Source organism: Melanostigma gelatinosum, assembly GCF_949748355.1.
Source record: "Melanostigma gelatinosum genome assembly, chromosome: 15".
NCBI lineage: Eukaryota > Metazoa > Chordata > Actinopteri > Perciformes > Zoarcidae > Melanostigma > Melanostigma gelatinosum.
This window is the reverse complement of record NC_136648.1, coordinates 7,490,888-7,515,635: the sequence shown is the minus strand read 5'-3', so window position 1 is coordinate 7,515,635 and position 24,748 is coordinate 7,490,888. Positions and strand designations below refer to the sequence as shown.

Here is a 24,748-nt window from a genome sequence, read left to right as displayed (position 1 = left end):
CAACTTTTTTTTGAAAGGACCAGAGTCATCTCAGTCTCGTCAACTCAAAGCAAACATATACAGTAGGTCAAGTACCAACCAGTGCAACAGGCTCTCTGGTTCTCCTCACATTTAGCCAACCTAACAAGGCAATTATGAAGTATGTACAAATGCATAGAGATTGTATTCAAGCAATATATTTCATCACAAGAAGATGCATAGAGTATCCAGCATAAAGCACAGGTCAGTGTCACCAAAAGATTTTCCATGCTTCCCGACAGAGCAAATGCAAGTCAATAGATACGCTTGAACACCATTTAGAAAAGTAGGAAGCAAAGTAGGACTTCTCTTTAGGTTTGTGTAGAAAAATAGTTTGACTTTCCTGACCGATGTTTAAAATAAACTGTTGGCTTTTTTAGAGACGCCGATTTGTGTAACCTTTTAAAAACAAAGTAATATAATAATCATAAAATGCATTAATTGTACAGAAGCTGAGAACAGCTGTTGTCAATTATTTTTATTTCATCTCGAGATCACATGTTAATGATTTCATTGTGTCGGGAATACAGAGATACTTTTTTCACTGAGAACTGTCTTCAAACGAATGATTATTTTTATCGTCAATAAATCTACCGATTACTTTGTTGCTTAATCAATTCACCATTTAGTGTCGAAAACAAACAAACAATTTCTCAGGTTACAAGGTTACATCTTCATGCTTCAATGCTTGTTTTCAAATCTCACATTTCATCTTACAGATGGTCATTTTTGCTAAGAAAAGTTCAGAATCATGAATTGTTTCAACTTTACACAGGATCATTTTGTGGCTTTCTTAAGAAAAAAAAAAAAAGTTCTGGGAGATATCACGAGAAAAGGACTTTTTGATTTTCTCAAAACACACACTCCAGTTGCCAGTTGAGGTACACCAGCAAAAACTAATGCAATCTAATACAAACAGTCCTGCAATATAGCCTACCGCTATGAAGGTTATGATGTTCAGTTTGTATTGGAACTGTTTTAGAGAGGCGTTGATTCATCGGCATGAGGATGTAGTTTGTGAGGCTGTTACACTGAATTTTGTCCATCCCATTCATATCAATGAGGGTAGACTAAATAAGAGTAAAACAAGTCAGAACGAAATACAATTCAACAGCTTCACAAACTACATCCTCCAAAATTACCACGAAGTTGAATCAACACAATACAAGTTGAACACTGTAACCTTCACGAAGATGGAGTTTATTGCAAGACTGTTGCATAAGACTGCATTCGTTTTAGCTCGGCGTCCCCAATGAACCAGCAACTCTGTGTCATTATTCTGTTACCACATTCAAACAGACCAGAGATAAGAAAACTAACTTGTGATCTTCAGATAACGGATGACATAAAATCATCAAAATCTCAACTGTTCTTGGCTTACGAACATTTTGCAATGCAAAATGTAAAAAAAAGACTTTCGACGACATCGTGCACAAGCACAACGTTGCATTTATCTCGACCAATGTCAAGTCGGTGAAAATAAAATGGACAGTGATAATATTAATTCTGGTAAAGAACATGAAAGAAGGACAAAGTGTGTGTGAGTGGCAGAGGGTAAAAATAAACAGATCCAGTCCCACAAAGACGACACATCCTGGCCCGTCCATTAGTGCATTATAACTTGAGCAGCATAGAACAATGCACCAGCCCACAAACAACAGTCACGAGTGTATATAGGAATCCCTGTGCCATTGTCGTGCATCTCTATCTGTACCTCGATCCCTATCCCTGTCTCTATCTCGATCCCTATCCCTGTCTCTATCTCTGTCCCTGTCCTTGTCTCTATCTCTACCTTGATCCCTGTCTCTATCTCTATCTCTGTCCTTGTCCCTGTCTCTGCCGTGGTAGTTGTGATGATTGTGTGCAGGACAGTGATCTGTGTGGTGTGTCCGTGGTGGAATATGCTGGTGATGCCTATGCTGACGGTTGCGTTCATTGTGCTCCTGCTCATAGTTTTCCCCGACGTGTGAATGGCTGTTCCCACGGTGGTGATGTTGTTGTTGTTGTTGTTGTTGGTGATGATGGTGGTGGTTGCTGTTATGATGGTGGTGGTTATGGCCTCGGTGGTTATAGCGCGTCTCCTCCTCGTCCTCCCCCACCGCATCCTCCACCCCGTCCACCCTCTCCTCAGGCGGGGGCCTGCGGGGAGGCCTCTGTCTGTAATCCCTGCTTGACCGCACTTCCACGCCGCCGGATGTTTGGTTGTGCTGGGCGTGGCTGTGATGCTCCATCCGGCGGCGGTGGTGGTGGTGGTGATGGTGGTGGGTGTGCTGGGGTTTCTTTGGTTCAGTCTTCAGGAGCTGCTCTTCCTCCTCTCTTTGGCCCTCCTCAGCCCTCGGCTCCTGTGCCGCGGCTGGCGGTTGCTCCTGGTCTAGATGGTTCTCCCGGGAACCCTTCCTCTTAGTGGCAGCGGACTTCTTGTTTTTCTGCCCATCCTGGGACAAGAAAATGCGATGTAATGTCACAGACATGTACATGATAAAGACATGATATGAAGAAAGTTTGCTTTAACACAAAAACACACTGTGCCCAAGGCTCTGGCTGTTTAAAAATCACATCCCAAAGTACTGCATACTACGAACTCAATCTGCACCACACACTGCCTGAACCAGGAATAAGACTGCTCCCACTCAAGTATACTCACGCAATACATCTTCTTGATCCGGTTTTAAGTTTGACTTGTCTTGATACTTGATGAATGAACCTGTATAGGTTTTATTATTCAATTCCATTTTTAGTATTTGACTATAATTTCAAGGTTTCCAAGAAGCATCATTGGGAGATGTGCAAGCAAGCTGGAGGCAGTAAACACACTAGAGTGACAGAGCTGGTGTGGAGGTAAACACCAACAAGTTATTTTTATGCCATAAACTAGAAATTCAGGTTGAATTGAAACTTAGGAGGGGAGGAAAAACAATACTTGTACCATTACATTCTACTATTGGATTATTTTAGAGAGTATATACACGAGTTTGAAGGTCTCCTCTCGGAATCAATCACATTTTGACTTTGTTTTGTCTTGGTCTCAGACAAAGAAGACATATTTCAAGATCACAACTGCAGGTTATCAATAGATTTATCAATATACAACATTGTCTGATTTATTTGTTATCACCATTACTGTGAGTGCTCACAGTAAACAAAGGAAAACCTCAGCACATAAAAGTCACTTCTGCAATGCCTTTTGATTACTATGCCAAGACCTTTATCGTGGTACATACACACATAAACAGTTTATATGGCTATAAAATGAATCTTCATTTGTATTCTGTGATTGTTTTCATGGGAGTATGGATCTTTCAGATCAATTTGATAAGTGGCTCTGGTTTGCATGTTCAACATTTTATCGTAAGTGTGTCATGCAGTGTGGGACCACCACTGGTCCTGGTCTTGAGATGGTCTCCATCCCTCATAGTCTTGGTCTCGGTACACTCGGTTTGGCTGGTCTTGACTGATATATACATCATTTCTAGCTAGTTTCTATAGAAGATGCTACTGTAGCTCATCTCTATTCCTGCGGTGAAAACTCATTTCATTTGAAGGTATCTCACTCACCAGAGGCAGACCTATCTCATTTCTTCAACTTCCCAGCGGACTGGGATGAGGAAAAATGAAATGAAAATGTTAGATGAATGAATGGAAACAGGTACAGACGCAGCACACCTGCTGAGCAAATCATTTACGATGCACATCGTTTTTTTCCACATTCAGCAGACTGTCTGTACAGATGAGGTGAGTGGGATGAGATGTTTGCGTATATATATATATATATATATATATATATATATATATATGCTCTTGAGATATTGAGATAATAAATATATATATATATATATTTATTATATATTATATTACCGGTATTGCTGAAGGCCTGGTGGGCAGTGTATTCTCGGCCAGCTGGGCCACTAGTGCGTTGGCAGGCTCCATCTCTGGTGGATGAGTGGCTCTCCAGTAAGACTCCAGATAATCAGCAACGTGCTCACAGGCGTCAGTTAGCTGATTCTCATCTAAAATGACGTCATACATTTCCTACAGGAAAATGAGAATATGGACAGGAATAAATAAAAGACCAACAGCAGGAAACAAACAAAAGACTCCTTTATAACTGGGACAGTTTAAAGTGTAACCTGTGACATCACTGATAACGTGGCATGAGTGTGGGTGGGTTTAAAAATAACACTCCTCTGGTAATCACGTAATGTATAATTATGTGCTTTACTGAAGTATCTAATATAACAGGCATGATAACAATCCATCTTTTCATTCATCTATTCAATATAAAATGCATTATTACTGAACAGTAGCACCAATTTCACGTGTTGGCCACTAGATGGCACTCACCGGAGGGCACTGGGCGAGCTTGTCTGCTGCCACCATCTGAACGTGAAGATGCTTGGTCTGTGACTTCCCTCTAGTCTTGATCAGTCTCGTCAACACCTACAGGGAGGAGAAGGAGGGAGGACACAAAAGGTGATGGTGGCTGTTGGCATTTTTGAGGGTTGTGTTTGTTTTAGTTCATGGAGTGTCCAAAATATTGAGAGAACTGAGGAACAGTCAGTCCAAAAGAAGGTGCAGGTCTCTGGCGAAGCCCACCTTCGGTGAGGAGATCTTCACGTAGATGAGGATCGGCGCCAGGGAGGTCTTGGACACCTGGATGGGGTGGTTAATTGTGTCTGCATCTAGAACCACCAGCTGCAGGCTGCGGGCGAGCTCGAAGATACGCTCCACCTCCCCCTGGATCTGGGCTGCAAGAGCAGAGATGAAAAGCACGACTTTGACACCTGAGATCCAGGAAACAAAATCAGCTGTGCATATTTGTTGGAATGCTGTTAAGCTTTATATTTTCAATGGGATCTCTATGGAGAATATTTTCAAATCCTCTTAAACTTCTTCAACTTTCAAATCCTTCAACTTCCTCATACTTTCAGCTACAGACACCATTTCAACTTTCAAATGTTGAGAAAACCCTCAACTATTGCCAACATGATTCAGCTTTTTGATATCTTTTAAACTTTTTGAACTGCAGAAATTTAACTTTTCTGATTTTTCAGCCCTTTTCTGACTTTATAATGGGTGTGTATTGCGCAGCTTAGAGTGCGTGATGTCACCGCTAGAGTGAAGAGCAGCTTGAGATTCTTGTGAAAAAAACATTTGTGTTTTGCCACTGTGTCCACAATCTTCACTCTTCATGCATAATTTCTGGATGTAGAAGTAGCTAATATTGTCCTTGTCGTAGAAAAATTACTGTGGAATCCCACAGATTTCCACATTTGACACGGAAGCCGTTAATTGAGAGGAAAACCAACTTTCTGCTCCATAGAGACCAATGTTAAATTTAGCTTCAAAAACATCTTCCACAGAACACGGTACCCCATTTCTAGATTGCCAGTTAAGCCACATTTCTTACACTACAGACACAATTTTTACAAGATCTGTTTCTCAAGTCATCCTCCCTCTCAATTATTAATATCGGAGCAATAGGAGCTACGATTATGGGAGTTTTGATGATTTGTTTGAGAGGTGTTTCCCTGTTTTATCTCCATGAAATGGCTTCAGGCTACAGGTGTTTGCGATTGAGCCAATTAGTGATGTTGATAAACACACAGACTCACGCGCAGTCAACGCGACAACTACTACTGCTGCTAATATTTCTAGTATTACTACTACTACGACTTCAACTTTTGCTGTTGCTACTATTACTACTACTGCTACTGCTATTACTGCTACCATAAATATTATTACTACCACTGTAATAATAAATTATGTAAATAATATGCGCTATACTTTATGCTTCTATTGCGGAGTTGTGAGGTCACATGTAAGTAGGTCAAATACTCCGAGCAGGGCATTCCGGCGCCTGCTCGCACAATAGAAACAGATACCGTGGCCCTGAAAAGAAACACTTGCTTAAACCACCAGATTAGGGCGGAAACCGCCATCTTAGACTAGGAGAAGAGCTCTCTTATCTATTCACACAGAGACTTCTGGAATAGCTTAGAATTGCACCCTTTCGGCACCTCGAGTGTTAACAACATGCATTCACACTGATGACGCAGCGAAGGAGGATCCATCGTGAGCCAGTGTGGGTGGAGATGCCCAGTGCTCCAACCAGGCCGCTGATCAGCTAAACACAGCTCCGCCTGCAACTTTGCTTTAACCAATAGGCTTCCATAAGGAGAACCTATACAAACGCATGCGCACTCTGTCTAAGCGCCTTTTTAGTTTCATTTGCTCCTACAGAGCAGATTTTCTGAGGTCCGTGCACGTTGAACTGCTGGACATAATACTTCTGTTACAAATAAATGTTGTTGCTTGAATTGAGCTAAACGCCTCGATCTCAGTCTGTTCACCCGAGTTTCCTCCTCAACACCACTACTGCTATTACTACCACTACCACTACTATTATTACTTATACCACAATGCTAATACTGCTATTCCCGCTACTACCAGTACTAATAACCAGTACTAATACTACTACAGCTATTAGTACGACTGCTACTAGTATACTACTACTGCTACTTCAAAAACTGACTTTACTATTACTACTACTACTTATTATACTACTACTACTGTTATATTAAATACTACGACCACTACTACAGCTATTACTACGACTACTGATACTACTACTTCTACTACTTCTTCTAATTACTAATACTTCGACTACAACTTCTACTACTACTGCTACTACAAATATCACTACTGCTACAGCTAGTACTTGTTCAAATGCTACTAATACTTATACTGCTAATAATACTTCTACTACAACTTCTACTACTACTACAACAAATATCACTACCGCTGGAATTCTTTTAAGCTCCAGAAACCGTTCGAATATCAAAATGTTCAGCTCTTTCAGGAGAGGGGTGATATGACTTCATATTTGTAATATTTCAACTTTTTGAATTATTAAGCTTTTTGCAATTTTTTTAAAATTGGATATCTATTTTCAGCAATGTTTTTGAGATTCATTTCAGCTTTCAGCATTCCAACGCATTTTCAGCAGGAAATGCATTTTCGAGTTTGAAACATTATTTGAAATGCCATTGTGTGCAATTTTGATTGATTTCATATGTAATTGCATTACCAGAGCTGGTATGTGAAGTTTTCCATTTTTATTAATCTGTCTATATTTTATATATTCAAGATGCAGAAATGAGGATAGAATCTGAAATATCTTATTTTGAAGGTTAGATTTGCCAAACCCAAGGTAAGTGGAGAAATAAATGATCAAGTCTTATTTTGAGATTAAAAGTCGATGAAACAAAAGCTTCCCGCAAGTTCCATTTGGTGTAGCTATTGTAGAAATTTTAATTTAATCACATAATCTACCTCAGCGGAGGATACAAGCGTAGATGAGAAGTGCTCCGAAAAATAGACTTTTGACTCTAACCTACAATTCCATGATAAATGGGAAACTCCATCTACTGAGAGGTCGTGTGATACAATCAACGTTTTTGGAACAAACAGTACAGGACCATGTGGAGATCTTGTTCTGTCAACAAAGTGTATTTGTATGTGGTTTTGTAACCAAACAAACCTTTTTCTGCATCTCAATTCAACTCAAAAAACGAAATATCATATTTGCATTTCTAATGTAAAACGAGTCAAGTAAAAACGTACTTGTGAGCTGCTCACATGACACAACCCTTCAACAGATTAAAAACTGTAAATGCGACCAATGACGAAACACTGCCTACTCAGTGAGACTACTTCAATACAGTGAGTGATGTATTTTTATTTTCCTGGGTAACTAATCCACTAAGACGAACAGGATGCGTTGCACTCACGGGAGGACCATTTTAAAGAATGGCCACTAGAGGAAGCAAAGGGAAGCAGAGCATGGAAGAGGCACTGGCTGTTTTCAGTCCTACTGACAAATATCTACAACATAACAGTGAATTACATCTGAACAAATGTAAGCCCACTGAAACGATGAACAGATGAAACACCGGCTTGTTGTGAACAGTGTGAGAACAGTGGCTAATGGTGCTGATGAGGTGATGAAAGGAAGGTGATTCAAAACAGACAGACACGGACTACCAGTGCTTTCAGTCATACATACCGGCAGCATCTGGGATGAGGGAGCAATGAGAAAGAAAAGAGAGAAAACCAAGTAAATCTTATCCCCCAACCAAGGGTGGATTAAACACAGCCTAATTCACAATGCCACCGGGGTAAAGAAAGTAAATGTCCAGTAAACTTATTTCAACACAATCTTTACCGACAGTCCGAAAACCCGCTTATGTCTCAGATGTCAACCTGTTTTCAGTCTTTGTGCTATGCTAAGCTAACTGGCTGCATGATTTGCACACAAACATAAAGGTGGTAGGGATTTGCTCATCTCACTCTCTGCAAGAAAACAAAAGCATATTTCCCAAAATACGATCTTCATTCGGGTGCACACAGTGATCTCTAACAGTATCATCTTTTTGAATAAAAGATCAGCTCTGCAGTGTACATCACATCGCTGCACAGTGTTCCAATCAGACAAAGAAAAAGGGAACGTCTGACACATTCATTTCAGACCTGGGTGAGATAGAATCAGATGCTTTCTTTGAACCTAATTAAGGTTGCAAGTGGGTCTTTTGTGAGTGGGTGAGGTGGGTGAGGTTTGCCACCAGGGACAACACGACGAGTGCAAGAGAGCTAAGACAATTACAAGAGGTTATTTCAGAAGTTCATTTGGCGTACTTTTCTGTGGCCGATGTTATCTGAATTATCCTGATGAGGTAAACCCCGACTGCCTGGCTCTCCAACCAGATAAAAGTGGTGCCAAAGATAATTTGCTATACGACTGAGGCTCCAGGTCGGGATGATGAAGCCATGTACCTAAATTGGAGCGAGTGTTGGACCGATCCATTAAGGCCTTTTTGCCAGGGTTGTTGAGGATGGAGCGTTTAGCCAGAGAGATGTCTGCTGTGACCCGTGTAATAGTAATCCTGGAGAGGAGACAGAGGAACAGGGTGTGTTACACAGTTTCATTGTGTTTCATTTCCACGTTGAAAGGTGTGACACTGGAGAATTAAATCAGAACTTACCTGCCTTCAAATCGATGTTTTAAAAAGTCAAAGAGTGCTTTTTGCATCATATCTGTAACCTGGAAGCACACATGAAACATGGAATTTCAATTAAAGTCTCCTCTATGCAAGTTCAACACAAATACCAATATTTATTTGAAATATATTGGGTGTGTCAGGTTTACAGCATCTTAGAGCCGTCACAAGTCAAAATAAACTTCGACTACAGAGTGTGTGAGGCTGACTTACGTCTAAGCCCTTCAGTGACGGTCCCATTAGAACCACAGGACGCATTGTAGGCACTACATCATACATAGACACCTGCTCCCCCTGCAGCCACAAAGAAGAAACTGCTGATGCAACATGTCGCTAGCGGTGCAAACAGAGTGAACATGGATGAAATCTGATTTTTGTTTTTGATTTATTCAGCTCTTTGTAATAAAAAAAAGGGTCTATTAAAAGCTTTTGGGATTATCTGTACATTGAGTTGCTTACCGGTTTCTTTTTCACCTGCTGATTGGCTGTTCATGCAGAAGGATAAGAGAGGTGTCTCATGTTAACTCGCCAATTATCACAAATAGACAACAAAATATTTTGATATTTGACTTTTTATATGGCGCAGCAGACACTCACCTTGGGATGGAGGGGTATATTTCTTTGAGTTCAGATCTTGAGCTCCTTGAGTGGATGCTTTGCTGAAATGAGAGAGAGCAATCCTCAATGAACTCATGTCTTCCCCACTGAAATGTTTCAGTTATTGCAAAAGCACAACATGATGGAACTTGATCACTGCAACAATTACAACCTGACAGCTGATCCTTTGCAATTTCCCTATCCTGTGCAATTATCTTTGTTTTCTCTTGTACAATGCTACACACCATACAAGCAATTGCCATGTCCAAAAATCTATGTTGTTAACTTATACGTTTGTATTTTTTTTGCCTGCTTCTTTGACTATTGAGCTGCTGTAACATTTGAATTTCCACAGTGAGGGATCAACAAAGTAGTTATTCATCCATCTGTCTCCTATCTACGGTGAAAGTAGAGCATCCTCGAGATGAGTTTCTTTCAGCCTAACTGGGTCAAGTCAAAATCCTTCCTGCAGCCAGACTGATTAAAGTAAAACAACCTACCGACTCAACAAAAGGAAAACATTCCTACTTCTCAAAGTAGTTCCATTTCTTTGAAACGTCTTTGTTAACGGTCTCATGTGGGGAGATTTTCTGTCCTTGACCTCCCTTTTAATGTTCCACTCTTATATTTTCCTTTTCATGATTTTCATCTTTCAAGACTGGATTACCAAAAAGCTGCAGGATCCCTGTTCAATGTGTCCTCACGTAATGGTTCCGATGATATCTTACCAAAAGTTTTCTGTCCAGCAACACATCAGTGAGAGTGTTTCGGCAAAAAAAAACGACGACGGAAGTGGTGTCACAGTACGGAAGTTACGTAACGAATAAGTCAGCCTCGACGTGTGCAAAGCATCTTGAGGAAAGAAAAATGACTTGACTTGGACCACAACTCGTCCCTAACTGTGTGCATTACATTTGTTGGATGACTTTGGACACTAATGCATAGAGAGTGGGAGATAAAGGGGTCCGTTGAGGCCCTCAGCTCATTTTTGCCACAGTGCAGCCTTGCGGTTTGATCCCACCAGGCTTGCTTCGCTTCTGTCAACAAAACAATTCCTGGTGTGACTGTTTCCCACGGATTATACCGCTCTGCTCAAAATGTAGTTTTCGTAATCTGTGGATGTTTTGAAAGAGCATCAGATGAATGCTGAAAACGTCATATAATCCTCTGTATATCACTTCGTACTGATGTTTTTGTTTGTATGTGTGCGGGACCAATAAATATTATTAAGGCAGCACAAAGCAGCATAGGCTCGTGTGCTCGTTTGTTACCCCGTTGTGTTGAAGCTAGTGGAACGTGCTGTACATACTTGGCTAAGGCCTTGGCAGCTTTCCTCGCCTGCACTTCTCTTCTGATGAGAATGATTTCCAGATTGACTGGACTGGGGATGAAGCCCACCACACCATCCTCCTTCACCGGCCGGCCGATCCACCACTCATTGTTAAACTTCTGGTGATCAAAAAGAAGAAGAAAAAGCGTGAGTTTAAGGCCTGGCTCACATTCATTTACACTGATGATCTTAATGATTCTATTCTACCTCTGCATTCTTACATTTGATGTCATTGGGACCTTCCACTATTCTGGTGTTATCTTTTCGTGTGTGTGTGTGTGTGTGTGTGTGTGTGTGTGTGTGTGTGTGTGTTTCCAACCTCTTTGACATGGAGGAAGTCTCTGGCCTCAAAGGTGACGGCCTGGCCCGGCACGGGAACGTTGTCGTCGTCTGCTGGCGTGTAGGAGAAGTTGCAACGTACTGCAAATGCCACAGGTTTGTACTGGAGACAGAGGACACGTGTTTGTGACAAAATGTTATTCCTAATGGATGTCACAGTCATCTTTAATCCCTGCATTTCACCCACTTACACAGTTTTACACAGTTTATATATTTGTGTAATGACCTAACAGTGCATACTCCACCCTCATCGCTCTGAAACGCACTCCACAGATCGCTTCTCAGACACAGTATGTGCTTCGTATTGCACATGACATAACAGTGTTAAATAAGGAGGCTGAGCGAGCACAACGTATTGCTACTTAACAACACACGCAAATACACTTTCCGAAATCGGCGATCCCACATTCACATCCACTTCACGCAGTGTAAATCTCAGTGTAAATTCATGTTATTGCTGTCTTGCTGCAAAGCAGTCGGCCAGAATTCATTTAAAGTGAATCAGCCGTAATCAATATCCTTTATTAACATCCTTCACCAGACATCAAGCGTATAAAGGGAAGACAAGGATGAAGACCGCAATGACTCATTTCAACAGCAGAATATTGCTCGGCTAATCCGATGTCCTGGTGTCTGTGTTCCCTGTCTGTGATGTAATCGTGTCCTTGAGAGCTGCCGCTCTGCGAGGGTCGCGTTGGGTCGCGTTGGGTCGGGGTCCTAATGTTACCATGATGCAACAGTGAGAAAGTACCTTGGCCTTCTCCAGCTGCACCTGGGCGTTTCTTTCCTCGACGACGTCCGAGTCCTGACGCTCTCCCTGCAGGAGAGACAGAGAGTAACGACAATTCGTTTTATCAATTTCCCTGCAACGACGTGATCGTCGTGCATTGAACAGTATGAAAGACTTTTGTGGGACAAATAATTCAAAGTAAAATAACCTTGGAGGCAAATAAGGCCTCAAATAATGTGACACAGGAAGGATGAAGACATGACGTACGCATTAATAAGGTGGTGGGACGGTGTTTGTAATTAGCGGAGAGAATTAGTTACAGAAGCAGGAGGATGTAGAGAGACTTCAACATGGTGAGGAGGGAATAAGAGGGGAGGAGGAAGGAAATCTCCCCCCGGGGCAGAATTATGCGCAGGCATGGCTTCCTGTTTACCCATGGCTGGTGTAGACATCTGCTCTCACAGCACTCTCCGGCGAGCCAATGTCACCCAGCCAATAGGACAAAACGCCCCCGCTGAATTATTAAACAATGTTGAGCTCTACTGCAGGTGATTTAGAAATGTGTAGTGGAGAGCTGAATCATCAACTGGCTTTTATTGTTTCGCATGAGTGTGAATTTGAATCCGTACCCAAAGAAAAAGTCACAGATCATAATGTGTCCACATCATTCAGATACAAGTGATTATTGCCGATATCTTAGCCATTGCGACGGCTCGGCTGCCTCAAGCAGGTTTCAGTTCATAGAAAATGTGACTCGAGACTGTATTTTACAACCAAACAAGTTTTAAAAGCAAGAGTAATTATAATACTTTCAAATAAATTATTTTTTACATCAATGTTTTTTATGGCTGGCGCCATGTACTGTATATCTCTAATTAGAGCTGAATGGATTCATTGATTAGTCACTCAACAAAAGAATCGTCTGTAACCGTCAATTTCAATCATTTTGAATTCTCGGATTGCACCTTCTCAAACGTTTTCCTTTGTGATGCATCAAAACTTTTTGTTTTGACTGATTGTTGGCAAAAACTAGCAAACTCATCACTGGTTCGATGGGTATTTTGTGACAGTGTACAGACAAACAGGCGTATTATCTGATGCTGAAAATAATAATTAATTGCAACCGTATTATTGTTGACGGAGCACCTTATGTGATAAAAACAAAAATCAAAGGATTCAGTTCAGTATACCCTGTCTTTTAAAAAAATGTCCAACACGGCTGCATTCTAATTCAGTCTTTTATTCTCTTCTTCATTCATCCAACCCCCCTTACTTCCTTCCTTCCTCTCCCCGTCTGTCCCTCCCAGTTGGACAGTCACCCCAGCCCATTAGCGTGATTATGTGGCATGGAGGGTGGGCAAATGAAGGTGGAGGACAGGGATGATGGGACGGTGCATGAACAACTAACGCCACCGTCTCTCGTGTGCTACCTGAAGGTGACTTCTTTCCCGCTCAAAAGCGTCTACACAGCTCTTGCTGCACTCGCCAGGGGAGTACATTAGGAAAGCAGCGTCTGATTGGGGAGATGGACTCCATCGCTAAACTGAAATAATCAGAACCATCGAGACACCGGGAGCCAGCTGGCTGGCCGTGAGCCCGGCGATTCCCCAGAGGACAAACTGAACTGGTGTGAAAGAAATGCTGAGATGAGAGATACAGCAAGCAGTTCATCCAAATGTGTCATGTTTAGCTTTTTATTGTTTGATTACTTTGAGCGGCTGAAGAAATGTGTCAGAGTTAAACTCACACAGGCTGACCTGACTGAATTTACTATGATCACTAAATAAAATCTCAAATTCAGCAAAATGACATGTTACTTGGTCCAATAAAACAAGAAACATACAACTGTCTCAAAGCCCTGCGGCGCTTGTATCGCGCTTAATGGGCCCCAAAACAAAAGAGGACATTGTTAGGTGCAAAAATAAAACAAAGTAAAATTCCCACATGAGCTTCAGACCAACAGGAAACACAGTGCAGCAGAAAATACTTCTACAAAGGATAAAACAAAAGCTTATGCTCCAGTGAATTAGGAGCCCTTAATGTACACACTTGAGAAACCTTCGCGTTACTTCACGATACTCATTCAGTTCAGTCTTATCATGTTGATGATTGAAAAGCTCAGGGAAGCTGCCGTGCACTGCTCTTCATCCAAAGTGGGGAAGTTAAACTGACGTTTAGCCCGACCAAACCAGTTAGTGCTCATTTGCAAACACTTACAATGACGCATGAATCTCAGCTTTGTGTTTTCTTGTACACGTTTTGGTCTTAAGTCTTTCCACAGAAGCCAAGAAGACGCACTTTATTGGAGGTGTGTTCAAACAGCATGACACCGTCAAAAAAAAAGGCTTTAAGGATGAGAAACAAATAGTTGGTTTGGCAAATGTATGTGAGGTTAACGTGACAAAAGGGGGTTCAGTTATACTCTGTCTGCTTTACGGTCAAGGGAAAGCAACACTGCGAACAAAATCCATATTTCCGCCATTTACGACTCATAAATGACTCCCAGTGAGGAAAATACTTCTCCCGCTGTAACTTGAATGCTGTAACGCGTTCGTACCGCAATTAACAGTCACTGAGCAGTGCATTCAAATCAATTAGAGGATTTTCTTGTATTAGCTCTTTGTGCTGCAGGGGAACAGCAACATTTCACCCAATAACACCAATCCTCTGGCAGTTTAGCTGCTCATTTACTTTCATGTGTTTTTCCGGATACTGCGCTGATTTCTTTGCTACTCTATCTCTGCTTCATTAACATGCAGTGTGTGTGTGTGTCCGGTTTCATCCGACGCCCCGTCTAATCGGCTGCTCTGCATCATCTGTCTGAAGGAGACTGGCTCCATGCCCTCTGGCTGACGCTACCAGAGAGCAGTTGGCACCAGCCTTCATCTGTGGAGTTAAAGGCTGCACCACGGCCCTTTAGATCTCCAATTATAGATCAAGAGTGGCAGCGAATCTGTGAAGTACTACAACCGATTTATGTCAACACAGTATGTTAATATGGGTTCCATTATAACTGATGTCGCCAGTTTGTGGTCACGAAAAGAAAGTTGACTGTACTACACCTGTTAAGCATTCCTTTCTCTCATACAAGCACATATGCAGTTTGGTTGTGTATTTGGGCTCCTCTCTCCGGGTCATGATTGTCTCTGAGTAAGGAGATGAAGATAGCATGCTTCAATCCAGGATTTAGAGCGAGAGAGACAAATGCAACCTCCTCACAGACGGACAACGCTGCTGCCTGGACCGCGTGGTCTCCAGCTCCCCGACAGTCATCACATAGAGACACAGTAGCTGCAATAATATCATCCACACAACTTAATTACTGGATCGCTTGGCTCCTGCAGATACATTTCATCTGTCATTCATCGTTCACAGATAGCAAGTCTCTCTGCTCTTCTGCATGGCACATCATTATGATGCAACACGATTACTGCTGGTATATGGAGGGATGTGTGGGGGAGATTATTACAATGATTGAACCACCACTAACTGTCATCTCTGTCACTCTTCTACAGTATAAAAAAACATTAAGAACAGTTTTTAGGAGGTTAAACACAAAATAAATGGATATTTAAAAATGACAAAAACACTATCATCAACTTGGAAACCGTCCAAACCCCAAAGGAAACGGGTTTACTCGCCTTATTGCTCCACTTCCTGCCCGGAAGGAGAGCAGGTATCTGGATGTAATGCCCCGAGGCACAGCTACTAAGAGGCCTTTCCTATTCTCGGTATAACAAGCAGTGGGCCAGCAGCACTATGCAGCACACTGTAGTGCAAGACAGTAGGCCGTCCAGAGACTGTGAGGTTTCCACAAGCTCCTCTTTGTGACCCTCGTGTGTTATCTTTACATTCGAGTGACAGTGAAATCAGTGTGTGCATCGATGGCTTGTACAGCATGAGGAACAGGAACTCGACTGCACCCACTGCTGCTGCTACATATATAACATATGGAGTGAAAACTGTTCCAAAAGCACACAGAGTTGACAGAAAGTCCAACAGTGAGTGGAAGAGAAGGGCATACGACTAAAATCCATCTGATCTTCACAGGCCATTGGTTATGCAACTCCCTCTGAAGGCCGTGGTTTTCAACGAGACACATGACATGATACATGCAGCATGATCTGCGTCTCTATCTGCCCTGCGCATTGTAACTGTCTTAGTGAGTGCAATGATGTGGAAAGGCCTCACACAAGGATTAACGCCGAGTGCAACAGATGGTGCATTCTTCTACTCTTCCTCTTCACACACACACACACACACACACACGAAAAGAAACCACCAGAATACTGGATATTTTACCTTTTTCTTGGGTGGCATGGTGGTTAAAGCGGTCCTCTATCACGGTCGGAACAACCAGATTCGATTATCGTTCAACTGGCTCCAGTAAATGAGACATGGACAAGTGTGCCATGAGACAGAGTTCACCTCTGAAGCAGGTGGACGCGTCCGCCGTGTTGTGCGTAAAAGAAAAAAGTATGTCCAAAGAAACCGCGACGCGCAGGACACCGCCGGAGACACCGGTAAGTTGCGTGAGGGGTTTCACGTAAGGCTGTATTGTGAGTTGAGTGTAGTTATCCTCTCCTGTGTCCTCGGAGTATTAAAGGCTTATTTCTTGGTGCGGCATCTGTTGCGCCGCGCGCCGCTCGCTCTGACCTCGAGCACCGAACAGACCAAGAAGGTGTCCAACCGTCCGCGCTGACCATGCGCGTTACATAACGCAGAGTGGAGCGTCTCATTTATGTTGTTGAACAGAGTTGGCTCCCTCCGCTGAGTGAAGCAGTGATGATTAGTGTGTGTGTGTGTGTGTGTGTGTCCAAACAACGTCCTGGGGTTGGCTGCACAAACAGGAGTATTATAATGGCCGTGGCTACAAAATAGAAAGATGAAATTAAAAAGCAAGCACGACATAATTAATTTGTGCCCCACACAACTAAACAGATCTATACTCATCATCATCATCATCCCGACAGCGAAATAGTGATATTCCTTCACCACATTAGTTCAGTGTCACTTTGCCACTGCTGAAAACTCATTGCTTGCCAAGTATCAGCCACACACACACAGACTGCCCAACGCATATCTCTGGTTTCTTCATGTGTCCTTAAGTTACCTTCTGCGGACCTGCTCTCACGGGCCAACGTGTAAATATCACACATACTGTAAAGCACCCTGAAGGCATGGTTACTGACGAAGACTGGTTGTAATAATCAGTCTGCCTGTCCTCATCTGGGGTCCTTCCTCTGCTGCCAGCTCTCATGTTTGTTTGAGTTGTTGTGAAAATTGACATTTAAAAAAATTGCGCAGCCAGGCAGGCGATATGGTGAAGTAATAAAATCTCAAGGTAGAGAGCTTTGGGAGTCGAGGGGCTTAGATGACTGTTGCGTAACTGAGAATGGAAAGAAAACCATTCAGGACTGGCGTCCGCTGGTCCCGGCTGTGCCAGTGTGGAGCAAGAAGCCATGACACTGACCTCTGAGTCACACACACACATCTGGACCGACACACACGCCCTTATCAATTTCTCTACTGCTGGGGAAGACATTGCCATCAGAGGTCACACCACTGTGAGGAGGAAACTGTAAATTGAAGGTCCCAGCATTTAGCCCATGACCTGGGATTGAATCAGACTCTGGGCTTTACGAAATCTCCTCCAGTGCCAACAAAACACTCAAACAGAGTCCCTGCTTACTTTCACTCCCTCTGCGCACAACTGTGAAGTTGTTACATCAGACGAGCCACCCATGGAATACATGAAGAAGCTAAAATATCCTTCACACCCACTGAAGCATTGAAACACTCTGTACATTGGCGTCATGCACCCTCCAAGTATGTGAGCATTTATTTCTGAATCTGGAGTGTGGACCCTACACTTTAAATGATGAAAAAGTTATTTTAAATACCTTGAGCACCAATCAATGGAAGTGGCCACATACAAGAATGCTATATTGCATATTGCCATGTGTCTCCTCCATTGTTGTGCATGTGGTGTGTTGCAACGAGACAAAGAGTTCAGTTTGTGGTTGTGAGGATTTGTGTCTAACTCTGCTGTGTTTCCCTCAGTAGTGTCCTCCTACGAGTCCCGCCTCTCTGGTATTCCGACCCGTGAGTCGTCCGTTTGTTCACTCTCTGAAGATCCGCTACCAACGATGCATTTCGTTGTTTCAACTTGCCTGCCGTACAGTGTCGAGCCTCGGGTTTCCACCTGTACGAAGAAGCCTTCCAGTTCGTTCCTCGGAGATCAACTGTGTAGTCTTTGCGTTCCTGTGTCGAGCCTCGGGTGTCACACAGACGATCCTGCCTGCCTGCCAGCCGCCGACGCGGACCGGCCACTTCCCGGCTAAGATCCGAGCGGAGCGCGAGGACGCGCCTCCGTACTGACGTTTGACAGTTTTCCTGTCGGCTTCATCTGCCACTCAGCAGGATTAGCCACTTTCCGGCTTGGAACCGTGCGGAGGCGTGGAGACGCCTCCTATTGACTTTGTCCATTTCCTGTCTTTTCCCTTGACTGAGAGAAATAAACTATCTTGGTTTTGAGACAGAACTCTGCTGTCTGAGTCTGCATTCGGGTCCGTGAACGCACCACATCATAACAGTGGTACGAACAGAGCCGCTATCATTCGACGCCTTCTTAAAGAACCGGTCATCTCACACTCCCCTACACAGCACACGTGTTCATGTGCACATGTGCTCTCACACATACACAAACAAACATCTGTCCCTAAGCTTCTTACAACCACAGTGTGTGTGTGTGTTGTGAAGCTGGGGACAGAAATGCAGGGCCGCTGAGGCAGAGATGATTGGCATGCACAAGCTAGAACACACAGCTAGAAACCACACATCTGCCCTCACACATCTGCCCTCAAGTAAAACAAGAATTCATCATTGCCTGGAATTGTACGCAACCCAAAAAGTACTTTCATTAAATGGTAAATTGCCTTCATGCTTCGTCAGCCCCTCCCATTTCACACTGACTGATTTGAGCCTAATCATCACCTTTTCTCTTTTGTTATTGCTCTTTTATTTCTCAGCTGGCTGGGCAGGATGGCGTAAAGCAGGCCAGTGAGGAGCACAGACGGCTTCAGGATAGTTCTGACCTGCACAGCTGTTGGACCCATCAAGGCAGATGTGCAAAAAGAGCCATCAAACACAAAGGTTTTATTCTGCTCTGTTTTCTATCTGGCATCCTAAATAAGCCTATAAAACATTAAAACATGCTCCTTCTTTGGTACAAAACTGTGTTCGGATAAGAATCACGCCAAAGTGCTAGATGTGGACATTTCTAAATATATATATTCTGTATATGTAGCATTCATTATGAGAAATTACAGCCAAAGATAACAAATTCCAAATCAGATCAGGCTGGCAGAAATAGAAAAAAAAATCACTGGAACTGAACTCCCAGAATCCCCCTCCATCCCCTCTCTACTCCCCCCCCCCCCCCCCTACCTACCAGCCAGAGAGGCAGTACTCACCCACCAGACATTTTTGTTCTTGGTTACTCTTGACATGGCTTGCAGACGGAGAGGTCAAAGGCCCGACTCCTGAAACACTCAGCGTCCTCACACACACACACACACACACACACACACACACACACACACAGATCCAAGTCCAGCTTCAGCAGCCCGCTCGGAGACGGGCTTTTCATTTCACGTCCTCCACCGCTTTCGCCCCCTGTGCCAACAACACTCACCAGATTTACATTTGCCTGGAGCGTCGCCCTCCAATCACATCCGGCTAAACATGATCCAAAACTGACTCAATGAGGAGGAGGAGTGGGAGTGAGAGGAAGAAACAAAGACAGGACAGCTCCAGAAGTGCCCGTCAGAGGCAGAAATAGAACATGCAGAAAAGTTCCTTCAGTTTTTCACCTGAATCCAACTCTTCCTGCTCCTTCTCAGAGGCTGTCTGCTCTCTTCAGATTCATAAACCCTGTATGAATATGCAACCAAACATCTGGCTGATGCCCCTCCAAAATCTCCACTAATTAAATGAATGCACTGCTTTTTAAAAGCGGTCGTTATGTTATGTTTAGAGGAAGCCTGAGACCAATTTCACAGGATTTTGATTCAGCGTTATCATCGATGTCCACCTTAGCGCTCTATGGATCTGCGGCCCGTATCGATTCACCTCGGCAGAAGTTCGGAGGAGAGGAATCACAACTACCGGTACCTCTGCAGTCAAAAGCATTCAAGAGACGCTGCATCCGGCACATGAAATGAAAGGTGGTACCCAAAACCAGTGTCTCCACATGTATCTTCTCCTCTTCAGATTGAACCCTTTGTACATCTGAGAACAATTGAATTTGCATTTCAGAAATCAGATTTAAAAAACTCGGCTGCAGAAGAAAACAAGACAAACTCACTGTCACTCCTGAAAATCACTTCTGATTGTCAACAAACTCTACAAACCTCATCAAATTCTTTCTAAATCGATCCGGTGTGTTGCGTCTCATACTTCCTGTCTCTCTCCCCATATTTCCTAAGTACTAACATGAGCCATGTTTGTTGTTCACGTTCATAATCATCATTTTGGGGGAGTGGCGACTTTCTCGCTCGATTAAGCGGCTTTCAAAGCCAGTGCAGCTTTTTAATCGAACTTCATTGTAAAAGAGTTGGCTGCTTTCTCCCTGTTGGATCATTTTAACAATCCAGCGTAAAAATAAGACGTACAGGACACCAAACAGAACAATGACATTATGAGAACGGCAGCAACTAAAGCAGAGAACAGGAACATGTCTTAAGCTCCTTCTTAGAGCCAGGCAGCACTTGATCCAGCTTTGTTCGCTGCCAGCAAAGACCACACCTAGAGGAATGTTTCTAAAACAATTACTTTTTATTAAAAATGGCAGGTAATTTCTGCGAGAAAGTTGTGTTATTGTTATAAAAAGCACGATGAAAGATAACTATCCAATATCTTTGAGAGGTGAAACCGTGACACAGGTTGTTGGCTCCTCGGTAATATTTTCATGAAGTCTCGTGCTGGAGATCATTGACGATGACACCGTCTGTCCTCATGAACTGCAAAGGCCGTCACTGAGAAGTCAGCGAATAACAGGTTGTAAGAGTCACACTCGCAGCTGCTTGTGTTTCATTGTGCTTACAGACTGCAGATGCAGAAGATGCCTGATGGCTATGAATGTGAATGAATCATCAGCGTTGTTTGTGGAAGAGACCGGTGACTACACACACGTACAGACGTAACACCCCGACCTCTCTGCCACAAGACTCCACTGTTGCTATTGGATCAAAAACATGCTGCGATGGTCACTTACATTGGTGGACTGCACTCTCCGCCAGTGTCCCAGCCCACAGCAATACATCAAGACATCCAGCTGCAGGGGAGAGGAGGAGGGGGGGGGGGGGGGGGGGACAGGCTGATGGAGCCTCCGGGGCGAGTCGTCTCAGGCCAGGCTAACACACAGGATCCTCATGGCACAGGTGATCCACCTCATCGACACCTCTTCAGGGGCTTCCGGCAACAAAAAAAGAGTCTCTCTTGTGTCCACAGGTTCTCTCGGGGGAGGATCACCTGCGGCTTCAGCGGCTGATCCCGCTCATAAGTTATGTCCTCAGGTGAGTTCTGGTGATCCGGACGGCAGACGTCTCACAGCATCTTAAGTCCTGTGCTCTGTCCCGTGGACCTGTCTGATCTGCAGAGAAGTGTGCGTGCAAGGTTTGTGTGTCTTTTCTTGTGTCTTCTTGTGTCAACGTGTGTGTGTGTGTGTGTGTGTGTGTGCTCACCTCATGTCAGAAGGACTGGTGGCTCATCTGCCGTCCTCTGTAGTCTGTCAGATGTGTCCAATCAGAGCCCTCGCATCACTCCACATCCGTCTTGCCTGTATCCCTGTCCATCTCTTCCTTGTGCAGTGAGTCCACCGTGGGAGTCCAGATTTTCAGTTTCTGTGCGATTCCCCTTTTCCTCCTCAAAAAAAGAAAATCGCAGCTCTATAGCTCCTCCTCCAGTATCTCTCACTCCACCACGCTGCTTTCTTCTCTCAGGGGTCTTCTCTCATCAGGAGCGCTCCTGCTTACCTGAGTCACTCTTTGCACTCCTGTCGTGTGTGTGTGTGTGTGTGTGTGTGTGTGTGTGTGTGTGTGTGTGTGTGTGTGTGTGTGTGTGTGTGTGTGTGTGTGTGTGTGTGTGTGTGTGTGTGTGTGTGGAGGCTGCAGCTGAAGCTCACCGCTCTCCCTCTCTCTCTGTTGCCATGCTAGAGCAGGTAACATTCGGCTAGCGCAGGAGACACAGCCTGAATTCAAATGCGCCTCCAGCCTCTCAGATATACAACGCCCCCCCCCCCCCCCTTCTTCCACAATCACGCTATCTACCTGTCCTCTCTGTCTTCCTCCTCTATGTCATTCTCATCGTCTGTCCACAATGTCTGCTCCCCCCACTGTTGCTTTGTTTAGTGCCATGTCTGCCCTCTCTCTTTAGTTGTGCATGTTACCTTGAGAGCAGGACAGCGCGTCATCGTTGTTTACAAGCTGTAAGAGGGTCTGCAGTTGTTGAGGGCCTCGTGACGGCAGGAGAGGAAAAGTTGGGGGATCACCAAGTTCAGTAGGACTCTTATTGTCCTCCGTCTTCTTGTGATCTTGAATGTCTTCACGTTCACAGCAATGCATCCGGACTAAATTCCAGATTGTTGCATGCTGGATATTCAAACTGAATGAATTAAATAATCTCTTCGCATGCATGGAAAGTTCACTTTAAGACAAAAGAGAAGAAGAAAACGAAAGCCTCCGCCTCAGAGAGCTCTTTATAGTTGAACATGCATCTTCGGATAAAGAGCTTTTTTCTTTGATCATTTCATTCTCACGGGAAGAACAAAAGTGCTCTCTGGACTGTAAAATGGCCACAATAACTCAAGATGCACGATTGCAGATTATAGTATGAATCATTAAGGATGATCATGGCTGTGGGAAACTAAGAGAAGATCATTTTAGTTTTCATCTGCTCTGGTCCCTCCCTGTGAATCACAGCCGATTGTCTCGTGTCCCTTCACTGGCCTTGTACCATCGAACCATAAATAACGCATCGAACAAATCTTCCCACACAGTGAGGCAACAGAAATTCACTACAAACAGAAGCACATTTGCTGCTATTATACAAATTCCTTCATGTTTTTTTAACAGAGCAGCCACCGATTTGGAAATTCCCTTAAACAGTTTGTCCTGCAGCCCCGGCTCATCCATCAGACAGACAAAGACAGAGTACTCCGTGGGGTATAATTCTGTCAGCTGTGTCCTGGTGGAGGACTACCAACGATCCAACAAGCATCTCTCTGTGGTGTCACTGTGGCATTCTGCGTCGATACGGCCCACACACAGAGCCCGAGGTTCCAACTCAGTGAGTTATGTTGCCACGCAAACACATAAACCACCATGGTGCCAGAAGATGAGAGTGAGAGGCTCATTTGCAGCACCCACGGATGAGGCAAGGGGGGGTTCGAAGCCGCAAGACACGAAGAAACTACATCTGCTTCTGTGATCGCCGAACGTATGCTGAAGACAAATCTCTTGCAACGGAAATGAGGAGAAAAGGACGGATGATGCGAAATGTGTCTTCAGTTAAGTCCACAGACTGGTGGTGGCTGAGAGGAGTAACGGGTATTGATCTCATACCACATACACATGTGGACGGATCAAATCAAAAACCTCAATAAATCAGTGAACCAGAACGATTGCAGATGCTCTACAAGTGGCTTTTTCATGGCATGTTTTTGGGGACGGTTCATTACAAATCCATACAATGTCATTCTGATATGATCATCTTTATCCTGTGAAGAACGATATTTCACCTGCAGGGAGTGGTTTCTTCCAAGAAGACAACGTCCCCGTCCTCAGGGTACGGAGCGCAGGATTCTGTGCCGAGTTGAGTTTTTTGTTTTTTTCTGTCTTAAATCAAAGGGAATTTATCTGAGACGAGCAAATGTCGGCAGAAATCTCGTGGTCTGCTCAAACCCTGAACACAGTGAATACAGATCACAGTTTGTTCATTCAGTGCCAGCTGATAAAATAAAGGTTTTTCTTTTTTTTAGTGCAGCTCTAAGCCCAGAACTAAAAGCATTGGTGGGAAACAGGAATGCTTTTAGCCTCATTTAGAACATGGGGTAGATTTCCATTTTTTTAATGGATTTAAAGGATGCAAAACCTGTTGTGTTCAAAGTAATAACAATAATGAATCATAAATAACTTACTTACATAGCAATTATTTATATTAATAAAAATACGTATTAATATAGATTGATCGAAGGTTCACCCCTGACCGTAGAACCGTTCCCTCTGCAGAACATTTGACCCATTGTTGATAAGAAAATGTTGTTGTTTACAGCTGTGTTAAAACAAAGGATATTTATTGAACATAGTTGCGGTTGTTTGAAATGGTTTAGAAGCTTTTGTTTTCATAACTGTTTGCAGTATGGTAACACATGCACAGATAAAAAAAAACAAAATGTAGCAGATAAACAGAAAATGAATTATCAATAAATACATTTGGATTCAAATATGCGAAAGAAAAATTGACAGCTGTACACTCCAACAGTTAAAAAAAAATCCCGAATCATTTTTACACTTTGATTTGGATGAATGGCCTTATGACACATTTACAGCCGTTACAATTCAAAGCACGGTGTTCTTGATCATCAGCACCCGTTTCGCCGGTGTTACTCCCTTCACA

The 24,748-nt window shown here is 43.4% G+C and overlaps 1 protein-coding gene across 1 annotated transcript; it reads right to left on the bottom strand.

The window, feature by feature from the left end:
- Window positions 1-1,679: 1,679 nt before the first annotated feature.
- On the bottom strand, window positions 1,680-21,395 carry LOC306788963 (voltage-dependent L-type calcium channel subunit beta-3-like; the record flags this gene model as incomplete). Its single annotated transcript, XM_079284702.1, has 13 exons — window positions 1,680-2,453; window positions 3,874-4,047; window positions 4,360-4,455; window positions 4,612-4,799; window positions 8,851-8,960; window positions 9,060-9,118; window positions 9,288-9,368; window positions 9,534-9,559; window positions 9,672-9,733; window positions 10,981-11,120; window positions 11,321-11,443; window positions 12,092-12,157; window positions 21,348-21,395. 13 exons carry the CDS (start codon window positions 21,393-21,395, stop codon window positions 1,680-1,682), a joined length of 1,947 nt encoding a protein of 648 aa, XP_079140828.1.
- Window positions 21,396-24,748: the final 3,353 nt, after the last annotated feature.